The 16,057-nt window shown below is 45.2% G+C and overlaps 1 protein-coding gene across 2 annotated transcripts in view; it reads right to left on the minus strand.

Moving 5' to 3' along the window:
* Positions 1-16,057, minus strand: part of klhdc8a (kelch domain containing 8A) — an 86,980-nt gene that overhangs the window by 20,456 nt on the left and 50,467 nt on the right. For both annotated transcript variants that reach the window (XM_061924022.1, XM_061924021.1), the window contains one exon: positions 9,513-9,731. In XM_061924022.1, the coding sequence (XP_061780006.1) occupies positions 9,513-9,731 (219 nt within the window). The remainder of the gene's footprint in view (positions 1-9,512; positions 9,732-16,057) is intronic.

The following is a 16,057-nucleotide window of genomic DNA, read 5'->3' on the forward strand; positions in this document are numbered from 1 at the left end:
GGCCCTAATAATACTCGTGAAGTAAGTTACATTTCATATGGTGAACTAAGTAAGATTATTTTGAAAATGAATGGATGGATGAAATAAATTCAGAATGTTTATTATGGTTCTTCTTCTTTGTACTTTGCAAACACTTTAAGTTTAAAGAGTTTCTTGAAGTGGATCAAATGAGTACATTGTTTGATTTATTTGCTTAATCCATTCCATAATGTAATTCCACATACTGATATACTGAAGGTCTTAAGTGTTGTGCGTGCATACAAATGTTTTAAATTACATTTTTCTCTAAGATTATATTTCTCCTCTTTTTTTGAGAAGAATTGTTGTATATTCTTCGGTAGCAGATTATAGTTTGCTTTGTGTATAATTTTAGCTGTTTGCAAATTCACTATGTCGTGGAATTTCAGTATTTTTGATTCAATAAATAAGGGGTTTGTATGTTCTCTACATCCAACATTATGTATTATTCTAACTGATCTTTTTTGTAACACGGTTAATAAGTGAAGTGTACTTTTGTAGTTATTTCCCCATATTTCTACACAATAACTTAGATATGGTAACACTAGCGAGCAGTAGAGAATATGAAGTGATTTTTGGTCTAGAACATGTTTTGCTTTATTCATTACTATACAACTTTATGTTGTATATTTTTTACATGAGATTTCTGTCACGTTCAAACATCGATGACATCTATTAAACAAGACAAGAAGCAAGGAAATAAACAGAGACAGAATTCAATTTGGCTCAATTTGAGGAGAAACGTCTGGTCTGTACTCTTGTACAGTTTCCAGCACGCTCTGACGAAAAAAGGTTTATGTCTCCTATTTTATTTGGATATTCCCTGTTTCTTTTTTTTTTTCTTTTTCTTTTTTTATTGACATCCTGCATCAGACATTCCTATCCATTACATCATATTCACATAAATCATACATCTATTGTCTGCCCTAAATGTCAAAATATTTTTGTTTATATCCCATCCATACCACCCACCCCCCACCCAAAAAAAGAAAGAAACAACAAAAAAAAACAAAGTAATATCTACAAATACATCAATGAACTATATAGAGAAAAAAAAAGAAATAATAATACATTAATAACAATAATAATCAGAAATAAAATAAAATATAAACAGATACATATATATATATATATATATATATATATATATATATATATATATATATATATATACAGTATATATATATATATATGTATATATGTATATATATATGTATATGTATATATGCATATATATATATATATATATATGTATATATATATATATATATATATATATATATATATATATATATATATATATATATACATACAGTATTTATATATATATATATATATATGTATATATATATATACATATATATATGTATATATATATATATATATATATATATATATATATATATACATATATATACATATATATATATATATATATACACATACACACACATACATACATATACACATATATATACATACATATTAGAGATGCGCGGTTTGCGGGCACAACCGCGGAGTCCGCGGATTATCCGCGGATCGGGCGGATGAAATTTAAAAATATTAGATTTTATCCGTGGGTCGGGTCGGGCGGTTGAAAAAAATAAAAAATAGATTTTAAATAGATTCAGGCGGGTGGCAGTTAAACCAATTCGGAAATATATATACATAGTTAAATGTTGTTACCCACATACGAAAAACGAGCAGGCACCTGCAGCATATGCCACAACAGAAGAAAAAAAAAAGAAGAGATGGACACTTTTACGGAGCGGAGAAGGGACGCCTCGCCGGGGTCCGGGACCGAGGCCCCTTCCCCCGAGAGGGCCCCACCGGGAGCCGTAGCTGAGGCGATCCGCGAGAAGGGCCCGACGCACGTCCAGGGTCACCACCACGCCCACCGCACCGACACCCCGCCTCGTCCGCCTTCGCCGCGGCCGGCGTCACGCGCAGCAGGTAAGCAGCTTACCTGCCCGCCACCCCCGTGGCCGGGGGCTCGTAACAGGGGTCACTCCGCGCGCTCCGCCCGCGCAGCTTACCTGCCCGCCACCCCTGTTGCCGGGGGCGCGTAACAGGGGTCACTCCGCGCGCAGTGCGCTCACGAAAGGGGTGGGGCTCACCCTGGTTGATATAGACAGCAGGACGGTGGCCATGGAAGTCGGAACCCGCTAAGGAGTGTGTAACAACCCACCTGCCGAATCAACTAGCCCTGAAAATGGATGGCGCTGGAGCGTCGGGACCATACCCGGCCGTCGCCGGCAGCGAGACGCGCTTGGAGGTGCGCTCAGCGCGGCTCCCATATGATTGCGCACTGGTGTGCGTCTGGGCCGTGACAGCGTGGCACGCGAATGTCTGTGCTGCATTGGATCAGTCTCCTTTCTTTAACAGGCAAAAGCTTTATAACCTCACTAATGCCTTGCATCATCTATATTAGATATATAACAACGGGCGGATGCGGTTCTGGTCAAATGTTACATCGGGTGGATGGCGGATGGTTGACGACTTTCTGATGCGGTTGCGGATGAAATAATTGCCTATCCGCGCATCTCTAATACATATACACATACAGGGAGTAATCCCTTTTTTTTTTTCTTTTTTTTTTTTTTCGAATTACAATCACTAATTTGAAAAATTAAAGTCAGGTTTATGGGGCGTGACATAGTTGACCCAATTTTCCCAGTATGAAGTAAATTTCTCCAATTTATAATTAATAAAGGCAGTTATCTTCTCCATTTTATATATGTCCATTGTTGTTTCCATCCATTGCTTCAAAGTCGGGCTCTCCTGGGATATCCATTTCCTAGTAATTGTCTTTTTACAAGCCACCAGTAGGATATTAAGTGTTGACAACAGCTGTTTCTAAAGAAAAGGGCCATTGTTTTCGGTCACATTAACACAAAAGAAAAAGAGGGCTTGCGCTGGTCCTGAATCGAGCTTGGGCAAGTCTTGGATCACAATAGATAAACCCTCCCGTCTCCTCCCATCGTACACAGTGGAATTTTCCAAGCCTTTGGCTTGGTGCAACAAAGACACTAGGAACTCAGAGAACGGAACGTTTTTTGATAATTTACATACAATTTTTTTGACAATTTCCAGTTCAATTTATCATCAATCATTATATATATATATATTAATTATATATCGTCATATAATATAACACGCACACACACACACACACATACAGTATATATATAGTTACTTCACATGCCCCCGGCCAATTTTTTTTGCCAAAGGCGGCTTCCAAGTCAAAAAGTTTGGACCCCCCTGGGGTAGAGCTCACCCGCAACCATTTTTACGGAAGTATAAAACATGAATGGCTGAACATGTGCTGTTAAAACCAAGTTAAAGTCTTTGACAGATAATCCTGATCCAAGTTGGTGAAGTCCATAATTTAACTTTATGGACTTTATTTTTCGACGTTGTAGAATGATAAGAAAGCAAAAGCATAAATTATTCTTCGGAGCGAAGTTGGGAGAGGGCCAGATTTGATTGATGTAAATCTTACCGAGATAGCTTTTTTTAAGGCAGCCATACCTTTTTGCGCTTTGCACATAAACATGCCAAATAAAGGTTAATAGTCATACAGATAGTGGAGGAATACATAAAAACAAGCTGGCTGGCTGGCATGGAGGCGGGGCTGCAGTATTTGTGGTTCTAACCTTTGCCAAGGACATGTTTTCACTGCCCGGGTGTTGCTTGTTTAACAGACACAACACTGCAATGCTGCATAGTGCTGAGAAGAATGAAGTTGTGTTAAAAATCATGAGCGAATAAATCCATAAGCACGGTGTCTGCAAGATTAGATACCACAAGATAGACAGACTACATGTGCTTAGTCCTTCTCCATATTTATTTTGTATTCCCAGTTTGTGTTTTTGGTAGCATGTGTGTGTTACCGGAGGAATAGAACTCTTGCAGAAGGCCCACATGGCGGGTGTTTTATTATTAGCGGTATAAAGGAGAAATGTAATGGAAAATTACTGAATGACAGCAGATTGGATGACCACATGAGCTCGTGCGCGGGAAGATATTGCTGAAGATGGGTTGTAATAAAGCAATCTGTTTTGTGATCTTATAATTCAGCCCCCTCCTCATTGCCAGCATCCCATCTGCAGCTCATCTCCCATCTCATCTATGCCTGAAATGAAAGTGGGAGAAATAGTGTATGGTGCGCTCCATGCACGTGCACATGGAAATATTGATATTGTACGCCTTGTCTGTGCGTGGGCTTCTTGAAAAATCACCTTATTGTTATATAATGACCGTTATCACCCCATCTTCCGCTTATTTCTCTTTTATTCATTCTCCTCATTCTGTATACATGCTACTCTGTGGTGTGTTATTCATCCATCCATCCAGTGTGTCGTATTCAATATGAAAAAAATGAAGTTAATATAATCAATAATACACTTAATTTAACAATAAATATAAGTTATGCATTCTAAATAATGATATCCATCCATCCATCCATCCATCTTCTTCCGCTTATCCGAGGTCGGGTCGCGGGGGCAGCAGCCTAAGCAGGGAAGCCCAGACTTCCCTCTCCCCAGCCACTTCGTCCAGCTCCTCCCGGGGGACCCCGAGGCGTTCCCAGGCCAGCCGGGAGACATAGTCTTCCCAACGTGTCCTGGGTCTTCCCCGCGGCCTCCTACCGGTCGGACGTGCCCTAAACACCTCCCTAGGGAGGCGTTCGGGTGGTATCCTGACCAGATGCCCGAACCACCTCATCTGGCTCCTCTCGATGTGGAGGAGCAGCGGCTTTACTTTGAGCTCCTCCCGGATGGCAGAGCTTCTCACCCTATCTCTAAGGGAGAGCCCCGCCACCCGGCGGAGGAAACTCATTTCGGCCGCTTGCACCCGTGATCTTGTCCTTTCGGTCATAACCCAAAGCTCATGACCATAGGTGAGGATGGGAACCGGTAAATTGAGAGCTTTGCCTTCCGGCTCAGCTCCTTCTTCACCACAACGGATCGATACAGCGTCCGCATTACTGAAGACGCCGCACCGATCCGCCTGTCGATCTCACCATCCACTCTTCCCCCACTCGTGAACAAGACTCCGAGGTACTTGAACTCCTCCACTTGGGGCAAAATCTCCTCACCAACCCGGAGATGGCACTCCACCCTTTTCCGGGCGAGAACCATGGACTCGGACTTGGAGGTGCTGATTCTCATCCCAGTCGCTTCACACTCGGCTGCGAACCGATCCAGTGAGAGCTGAAGATCTTGGCCAGATGAAGCCATCAGGACCACATCATCTGCAAAAAGCAGAGACCTAATCCTGTAGCCACCAAACCAGATCCCCTCAACGCCTTGACTGCGCCTAGAAATTCTGTCCATAAAAGTTATGAACAGAATCGGTGACAAAGGGCAGCCTTGGTGGAGTCCAACCCTCACTGGAAACGTGTCCGACTTACTGCCGGCAATGCAGACCAAGCTCTGACACTGATCATACAGGGAGCGGACAGCCACAATAAGACAGTCCGATACCCCATACTCTCTGAGCACTCCCCACAGGACTTCCCGAGGGACACGGTCGAATGCCTTCTCCAAGTCCACAAAACACATGTAGACTGGTTGGGCAAACTCCCATGCACCCTCAAGGACCCTGCCGAGAGTATAGAGCTGGTTCACAGTTCCACGACCAGGACGAAAACCACACTGTTCCTCCTGAATCCGAGGTTCGACTATCCGGCGTAGCCTCCTCTCCAGTACACCTGAATAGACCTTACCGGGAAGGCTGAGGAGTGTGATCCCACGATAGTTAGAACACACCCTCCGGTTCCCCTTCTTAAAGAGAGGAACCACCACCCCGGTCTGCCAATCCAGATGATATACAATATAAAATATTATAATGCAATATAAGAGATACACAATACTCATACATACATACTCAATATAGATTTTGTCGAAATAGATAATCGATTTTATTTTTATTTTGAGCTACCCTGCCAGTAAACAGAAGCTGGAAGTATAGAAATGTTTGTCTTGACAACAACATCCAGCCATCCATTTTGTATACTACCGTATTTTTCGGACTATAAGTCGCAGTTTTTTTCATAGTTTGGCCGGGCTCCAGTGCGACTTATATGTTTTTTTCCTTTTTTATTATGCATTTTCGGCAGGTGCGACTTATACTCCGGTGCGACTTATACTCCGAAAAATACGGTACTTGTTTCCATATATTCTACATATATATATATATATATATATACACATATACATATATATGGGGACGGCGTGGCTCGGTTGGTAGAGCGGCCGTGCCAGAAACCTGAGGGTTCCTGTTGCTATCCCCGCCTTCCGCCATCCTAGTCATGTTTGTTGTGTAACTCCACCCTTGCTCCTGATCGGCCGTGGATAGGGCCTTGCATGACAGCTCCCGCCATCAGTGTGAGAATGAATGTGTGAATGTGATAATGGTGTCAAAGTGCTATGAGTAGCCTGAAGGTAGAAAAGCGCTATACAAGTATAACCCATTTACCATTTAATTTACATACAAATATATATATACATATATATATATATATATATTTATATATATATATATATATTTATATATATATATATATATATATATATATATATATATATATATATATATATATATATATATATATATATATATTAGAGATGCGCGGATAGGCAATTATTTCATCCGCAAACCGCATCAGAAAGTCGTCAACCATCCGCCATCCACCCGATGTAACATTTGATCAGAACCGCACCCGCCCGCCATCCACCCGCACCCGCCCGTTGTTATATATCTAATATAGACGATGCAAGGCATTAGTGAGGTTATAAAGCCTTTGACTGTTAAAGAAAAGAGACTGATCCAATGCAGTACAGACATTCGCGTGCCACGCTGTCACGACCCAGACGCACACCAGTGCGCAATCATATGGGAGCCGCGCTAAGCGCACCTCCAAGTGCGTCTCGCTGCCGGCGACGGCCGGGTATGGGCCCGACGCTCCAGCGCCATCCATTTTCAGGGCTAGTTGATTCGGCAGGTGGGTTGTTACACACTCCTTAGCGGGTTCCGACGTCCATGGCCACCGTCCTGCTGTCTATATCAACCAGGGTGAGCCCCACCCCTTTCGTGAACGCACTGCGCGCGGAGTGACCCCTGTTACGCGCCCCCGGCAACAGGGGTGGCGGGCAGGTAAGCTGCGCGGGCGGAGCGCGCGGAGTGACCCCTGTTACGAGCCCCCGGCCACGGGGGTGGCGGGCAGGTAAGCTGCTTACCTGCTGCGCGTGACGCCGGCCGCGGCGAAGGCGGACGAGGCGGGGTGTCGGTGCGGTGGGCGCGGTGGTGACCCTGGACGTGCGTCGGGCCCTTCTCGCGGATCGCCTCAGCTACGGCTCCCGGTGTGGCCCTCTCGGGGGAAGGGGCCTCGGTCCCGGACCCCGGCGAGGCGTCGGGGGCCTTCTCCGCTCCGTAAAAGTGTCCATCTCTTTTTTTTTTTTCTTCTGTTGTGGCATATGCAGCAGGTGCCTGCTCGTTTTTCGTATGTGGGTAACAACATTTAACTATGTATATATATTTCCCAATTGTTTTAACTGCCACCCGCCTGAATCTATTTAAAATCTAATTTTTTTTAATAATTTGAACCACCCGACCCGACCCGACCCGCGGATAAAATCTAATTTTTTTAAATTTCATCCGCCCGATCCGCGGATAATCCGCGGACTCCGCGGTTGTGCCCGCAAACCGCGCATCTCTAATATATATATATATATATATATTTATATATATGTACATATATATATATACATATATATATATACCCCCGCGACCCCAAAAGGGAATAAGCGGTAGACAATGGATGGATGGATATGTATATATATATATATATATATATATATATATATATATATATATATATATATATATATATATATATATATATATATATATACACATATTAGAGATGTCCGATAATATCGGACTGCCGATATTATCGGCCGATAAATGCTATAAGATGCAATTATCGGTATCGGTTCCAAAAAGTAAAATTTATGACTTTTTAAAACGCCGCTGTACGGCGTGGTACACGGACGTAGGGAGAAGTACGGAGCAGTTGCGTCTCCCAGTCATACTTGCCAACCCTCCCGATTTTCCCCGGGAGACTCCCGAATTTCAGTGCCCCTCCCGAAAATCTCCCGGGGCAACCATTCTCCCGAATTTCTCCCGATTTCTACCCAGACAACAATATTGGGGACGTGCCTTAAAGACACTGCCGTTGCGTGCCGGCCCGGTCACGTAATATCTACGGCTTTTCACACACACACATAAGTGAATGCAACGCATACTTGGTCAACAGCCATACAGGTCACACTGAGGGTGGCCGTACAAACAACTTTAACACTGTTACAAATATGCGCCACACTGTGAACCCACACCAAACAAGAATGACAAACACATTTCGGGAGAACATCCGCACCGTAACACAACATAAACACAACAGAACAAATACCCAGAACCCCTTGCAGCACTACCTCTTACGGGACACTACAATATACCCCTCCCCCCACCTCAACCTCCTTATGCTCTCTCTGGGAGAGCATGTCCCAAATTCCAAGCTGCTGTTTTGAGGCATGTTAAAAAAAATAATGCACTTTGTGACTTCAATAATAAATATGGCAGTGCCATTTTTTCCATAACTTGAGTTGATTTGTTTTGGAAAACCTTGTTACATTGTTCAATGCATCCAGCGGGGCATCACAACAAAATTAGACATAATAATGTGTTAATTCCACGACTGTATATATCAGTATCGGTTGATATCGGAATCGGTAATTAAGAGTTGGACAATATCGGAATATCGGATATCGGCAAAAAAGCCATTATCGGACATCTCTAATACATAAACATATATATATATATAAAAAAGTACCAATATATAGCCCGGGCACTGCCCAACTTATTTTATCAATCAATCAAATCAGTCAAAGTTTATTTATATAGCACTAAATCACAAGTGTCTCAAAGGGCTGCACAAGCCACAACGACATCCTCAGCTCAGATCCCACATCAGGGCAAGAAAAAACTCAACCCAATGGGAATAACGAGAAACCTTGGAGGGGACCGCAGATGTGATTTTAACCAAATGTGTCCCCCAAGTCAAAAGGTTTGGGGACCCCTTAGTTAAGGAAACGGAGCTTTGGTATCAGAATAGTATCGGTACAGATATGTGTATCAGTGCAAATTGAAACCTGGCTAGTGACCCGATACTCTGTTGCCACTCAGTAACTCATTCAACTGTGATTGATGGTTTGTCTCTTTCTTGTGCCTCCGCTTTGAGAGAGAGAATGAAAAGCGACAGCACAAATGTCTAAAAAACACTGTGGATAGATGGCGTAAATGCCTATTAAAGACACACAAGACCAAACATTTCCTTCAGTCAAGTCTTAAAAAGTGCAATTGACCGACGTAACTGTCTGCCTTAGGCTGAAAACAAATCAAGCAATTTGAAAGTGAAACGTTTATAGCCGTACCTCGGTGAGTGTCGAAAATACTGACGTTCCTGGTAAACTTTGAGCTCTGATGTCCTCCTCCCTGCCGCAGTCCTCCCAGCAAACACAGCCTCCCGGCGGCGTCCCATATCGCTCCCGCGTAGGAACACTTACACGACAGCATCGGAAGCGTTGTCCATGAGCGTGCGTCTGTGTCATACATCTCCAAGGCCTTCACCGGCCGCTTACACTGGCGGCCACCTAAAACAACAGCAACACACCAGACAACAGAACATTTTGATTTGACACCACTCAGTAGAGATGCGCGGATAGGCAATTATTTCATCCGCAACCGCATCAGAAAGTCGTCAACCATCCGCCATCCACCCGATGAAACATTTGATCAGAACCGCACCCGCCCGCACCCGCCCGTTGTTATATATCTAATATAGACGATGCAAGGCATTAGTGAGGTTATAAAGCTTTTGCCTGTTAAAGAAAGGAGACTGATCCAATGCAGCACAGACATTCGCGTGCCACGCTGTCACGACCCAGACGCACACCAGTGCGCAATCATATGGGAGCCGCGCTGAGCGCACCTCCAAGCGCGTCTCGCTGCCGGCGACGGCCGGGTATGGGCCCGACGCTCCAGCGCCATCCATTTTCAGGGCTAGTTGATTCGGCAGGTGGGTTGTTACACACTCCTTAGCGGGTTCCGACTTCCATGGCCACCGTCCTGCTGTTTATATCAACCAGGGTGAGCCCCACCCCTTTCGTGAGCGCACTGCGCGCGGAGTGACCCCTGTTACGCGCCCCCGGCAATAGGGGTGGCGGGCAGGTAAGCTGCGCGGGAGGAGCGCGCCGAGTGACCCCTGTTACGAGCCCCCGGCCACGGGGGTGGCGGGCAGGTAAGCTGCTTACCTGGTGCGCGTGACGCCGGCCGCGGCGAAGGCGGACGAGGCGGGGTGTCGGTGCGGTGGGCGCGGTGGTGACCCTGGACTGCGTCGGGCCCTTCTCGCGGATCGCCTCAGCTACGGCTCCCGGTGGGGCCCTCTCGGGGGAAGGGGCCTCGGTCCCGGACCCCGGCGAGGCGTCCCTTCTCCGCTCCGTAAAAGTTTCCATCTCTTTTTTTTTTTTTCTTCTGTTGTGGCATATGCTGCAGGTGCCTGCTCGTTTTTCGTATGTGGGTAACAACATTTAACTATGTATATATATTTCCGAATTGGTTTAACTGCCACCCGCCTGAATCTATTTAAAATCTAATTTTTTTTTATTTCAACCGCCCGACCCGACCCGACCCGCGGATAAAATCAAATTTTTTTTAATTTCATCCGCCCGATCCGCGGATAATCCGCGGACTCCGCGGTTGTGCCTGCAAACCGCGCATCTCTACCACTCAGTACGTACCGTATTTTCCGGACCATAGTGTGCACTGGATTATAAGGCGCACTGTCGATGAGAGGGTCTCGTCAGGTCTATTTTCATACAAAAAGGTGCACCGAGTTATATGGCGCATTAAAGGGGTCATATTATTATCCATCCATCCATCTTCTTCCGCTTATCCGAGGTCGGGTCGCGGGGGCAGCAGCCTAAGCAGGGAAGCCCAAACTTTCCTCTCCCCAGCCACTTCGTCCAGCTCCTCCCGGGGGATCCCGAGGCGTTCCCAGGCCAGCCGGGAGATATAGTCTTCCCAACGTGTCCTGGGTCTTCCCCGTGGCCTCCTACCGGTCGGACGTGCCCGAAACACCTTCCTAGGGAGGCGTTCGGGTGGCATCCTGACCAGATGCCCGAACCACCTCATCTGGCTCCTCTCGATGTGGAGGAGCAGCGGCTTTACTTTGAGCACCCCCCGAATGACAGAGCTTCTCATCCTATCTCTAAGGGAGAGCCCCGCCACTCGGCGGAGGAAACTCATTTCGGCCGCTTGTACCCGTGATCTTGTCCTTTCGGTCATGACCCAAAGCTCATGACCATAGGTGAGGATGGGAACGTAGATCGACCGGTAAATCGAGAGCTTTGCCTTCCGGCTCAGCTCCTTCTTCACCACAACAGCGTCCGCATTACTGAAGACGCCGCACCGATCCGCCTGTCGATCTCACGATCCACTCTTCCCCCACTCGTGAACAAGACTGCAAGGTACTTGAACTCCTCCACTTGGGGCAAGATCTCCTCCCCAACCCGGAGATGGCACTCCACCCTTTTCCGGGAGAGAACCATGGACTCGGACTTGGAGGTGCTGATTCCCATCCCAGTCGCTTCACACTCGGCTGCGAACCGATCCAGTGAGAGCTGAAGATCTTGGCCGGAGGAAGCCATCAGGACCACATCATCTGCAAATAGCAGTGACCTAATCCTGCAGCCACCAAACCAGATCCCCTCAACGCCCTGACTGCGCCTAGAAATTCTGTCCATAAAGGTTATGAACAGAATCGGTGACAAAGGGCAGCCTTGGCGGAGTCCAACCCTCACTGGAAACGTGTCCGACTTACTGCCGGCAATGCGGACCAAGCTCTGACACTGATTATACAGGGAGCGAACTGCCACAATAAGACAGTCCGTTACCCCATACTCTCTGAGCACTCCCCACAGGACTTCCCGGGGTACACGGTCGAATGCCTTCTCCAAGTCCACAAAGCACATGTAGACTGGTTGGGCAAACTCCCATGCACCCTCAAGGACCCTGCCGAGAGTATAGAGCTGGTCCACAGTTACACGACCAGGACGAAAACCACACTGTTCCTCCTGAATCCGACCGGAACTCTCTAATAATTAAAGTTCCTTGGGTGAATAATGTCAACTCACTACACCGGTATGTTTTAGCGTTTCATGGTGAGTTTACTGACAGATATAAGTAGGAACTTTACACTACTTTATATTAGAAATGACAACAGTGGAGGATGAATGTCCCATAACAAGAAGGTATAGATGTCAGAATAATTGTATATAAGTTATCACACACTTGTTTTCCTATGAGTTCAGGCTACCCTGCGAGAAGACAAAAGCTGTCTTTGTTCTTATCATGCAAAAGGCCTACCGCTTGTAAACCTCCACTGTGTGCGATGGGATTCGACGTGGAGGTGTCGGTTTCTTTGATCTATTGGACAGCCACAGGAAGACCTTGTCATGACCCGAGGTCTGCAAAGCAGAGAGGGGGAACACCTGACACCGCACCAGGCACCTTTTCTTTGAACTGTTTATGAACTCCCTCCCCTTAGGAGCAGCTGCGTAATGTAATGTCATCAAGAAAATGCCCAAATAAAGGAGGAGCGCGTTGGGACTGCCTTCAGAGTGTGGTGTGAGGCTGTAGCTGAGTGTGCAGCCCCAGACGTTTCTCTTCATGAGCTAAATTGAATCCTGTCTCTGTTTGATTCCTTTGCTTCTTGTCTTGTCTAATAGATGTCATCGGTGTTTGAACCTGACAATGGAAAAAGACGAAGCTTATCGATCACGGCGTCGCCACAAACTATTAAGGCGGACGCGGGCTAATTTTTCAGGATTTATGCAGATCCCAAATACAGATCAGCAGGTACCAGAAGGTGAGAAAAGTTAATATTGCTAAACAAAACGCCAGATAATATGTCTTGCCTTATCATACTTGCCAACCTTAAGACCTCCGATTTCGGGAGGTGGGGAGAGGGGGTGGGGTGGGCGTGGTCGGGGTGGACGGGGGCGTGGTTGGGGCGTGGCTAAAAGGGGAGGAGTATATTTACAGCTAGAATTCAAAAAGTCAAGTATTTCATATATATATATATATATATATATATATATATATATATATATATATATATATATATATATATGAACACTGAAATTCAAGTATTTATTTTTTATAAATGTATATATATATATATATATATATATAGATATATATATATATATATATATATATATATATATTAGAGATGCGCGGTTTGCGGGCACAACCGCGGAGTCGGCGGATTATCCGCGGATCGGGCGGATGGAATTTAAAAAAATTAGATTTTATCAGCGGGTCGGGTCGGGTCGGGTCGGGCGATTGAAATAAAAAAAAATTAGATTTTAAATAGATTCAGGCGGGTGGCAGTTAAACCAATTCGGAAATATATATACATAGTTAAATGTTGTTACCCACATACGAAAAACGAGCAGGCACCTGCAGCATATGCCACAACAGAAGAAAAAAAAAGAAAAGAGATGGACACTTTTACGGAGCGGAGAAGGCCCCCGACGCCTCGCCGGGGTCCGGGACCGAGGCCCCTTCCCCCGAGAGGGCCCCACCGGGAGCCGTAGCTGAGGCGATCCGCGAGAAGGGCCTGACGCACGTCCAGGGTCACCACCGCGCCCACCGCACCGACACCCCGCCTCGTCCGCCTTCGCCGCGGCCGGCGTCACGCACAGCAGGTAAGCAGCTTACCTGCCCGCCACCCCCGTGGCCGGGGGCTCGTAACAGGGGTCACTCCGCGCGCTCCGCCAGCGCAGCTTGCCTGCCCGCCACCCCTGTTGCCGGGGGCGCGTAACAGGGGTCACTCCGCGCGCAGTGCGCTCACGAAAGGGGTGGGGCTCACCCTGGTTGATATAGACAGCAGGACGGTGGCCATGGAAGTCGGAACCCGCTAAGGAGTGTGTAACAACCCACCTGCCGAATCAACTAGCCCTGAAAATGGATGGCGCTGGAGCGTCGGGCCCATATACCCGGCCGTCGCCGGCAGCGAGACGCGCTTGGAGGTGCGCTCAGCGCGGCTCCCATATGATTGCGCACTGGTGTGCGTCTGGGTCGTGACAGCGTGGCACGCGAAAGTCTGTGCTGCGTTGGATCAGTCTCCTTTCTTTAACAGGCAAAAGCTTTATAACCTCACTAATGCCTTGCATCGTCTATATTAGATATATAACAACGGGCGGGTGCGGGCGGATGGCGGGCGGATGCAGTTCTGATCAATGTTAGATCGGGTGGATTGCGGATGGTTGACGACTTTCTGATGCGGTTGCGGATGAAATAATTGCCTATCCGCGCATCTCTAATATATATATATATATAAGAAATACTTGACGTTCAGTGAATTCTAGCTATATATATATATATATATATATATATATATATATATATATATATATATATATATATATATATATATATATATATATATATATAAAAAATAAATACTTGAATTTCAGTGTTCATTTATTTACACATATACACACACATAACACTCATCTACTCATTGTTGAGTTAAGGGTTGAATTGTCCATCCTTGTTCTATTCTCTGTCACTATTTTTCGAACCATGCTGAACACCCTCTCCAATGATGCATTGATGTGTGGCACGCACAAAAGTGCTTTCATCAAATGCACTAGGTGGCAGTATTGTCCTGTTTAAAAGTGTCACAACATTGCTGTTTACGGCAGACGAACTGCTTTACGGTATACAAAAAAACGACTGCTGTTGTTGTGTGTTGTTGCCACGCTGGGAGGACGTTAATGAAACTGCCTAACAATAAACCCACATAAGAAATCAAGAACTCGCCCTCCATCATTCTATAGTTATAACGTGATTGGGCAGGTACGCTTTTTTATATTGTGGAGGACCTGAGTCCGCCTGAATTTCGGGAGATTTCCGGGAGAAAATTTGTCCCGGGAGGTTTTCGGGAGAGGCGCTGAATTTCGGGAGTCTCCCGGAAAATCCGGGAGGGTTGGCAAGTATGTACCTTATACACACACCATACAAATAATCGTATGTTGAAGCACAGTACAATCCATCAAACTAGTACTAAAACATTTTGATAGATTTTTGAGCGCCGTGTGTAATGTTCTATATTTTCAATGGAACATACAACATTTTGGTGTTTTTTTACTTGGGTCATATTGCAGTCTACACGTATCTCTTGCTCTATCAATTCCCCCCCAAAAAACGGGTTAACTCGCTGGAATATACAGACAATATAACATACATCCATAAACGTGGGTGCACATGAAAAAGTGCAATATATTTATCTGTACAGTAATCTATTTATTTATATCTGCACATTATTGCTCTTTTATCCTGCACTACAACGACATACCTGCCAACTTTTGAAATCAGAAAAACCTAGTAGCCAGGGTCCAGGGGCCGCAGGCCCCGGTAGGTCCAGGACAAAGTCCTGGTGGGGGGTTCAGGCTTCGCCCCCCGACGCAAAATGATTATTAGCATTCAGACAGGTTAAAATGTTGCTAAAACCATCACTTTTCTATCAGTCACAGTGACTTTTCAAAACAAAAATATTACAGCAAAAATCATATGGGTTGATTGACATGTTTATTCTGTAAGCTAACTTCAATAGTTTGAAATTATTTTGACAGTTAATGCCAGTTATCCTGTCAACCTTTCACAAGACTTCCATTTGTTAATTGAAAGTATAAACAGTATAAACACTTTTTACAGTAAACAAATGGTAAAACAGTACTAAACAATTCTATAAAAAAAAAAAATTGGTGTCATTATTAACTTTCTGTCGAAGCTTGTATAATCTACTGCCTTGTTCAATTGTAAAAAATATTCTGTGCCTAAAATTCACATTTCTATCACAATTATCATACTGTAAACATGGTAAGCTAACTTCATTAAAATTAATAGT

This window comes from Nerophis lumbriciformis, linkage group LG28, assembly GCF_033978685.3.
Source record: "Nerophis lumbriciformis linkage group LG28, RoL_Nlum_v2.1, whole genome shotgun sequence".
In the NCBI taxonomy this organism is placed as follows: domain Eukaryota; kingdom Metazoa; phylum Chordata; class Actinopteri; order Syngnathiformes; family Syngnathidae; genus Nerophis; species Nerophis lumbriciformis.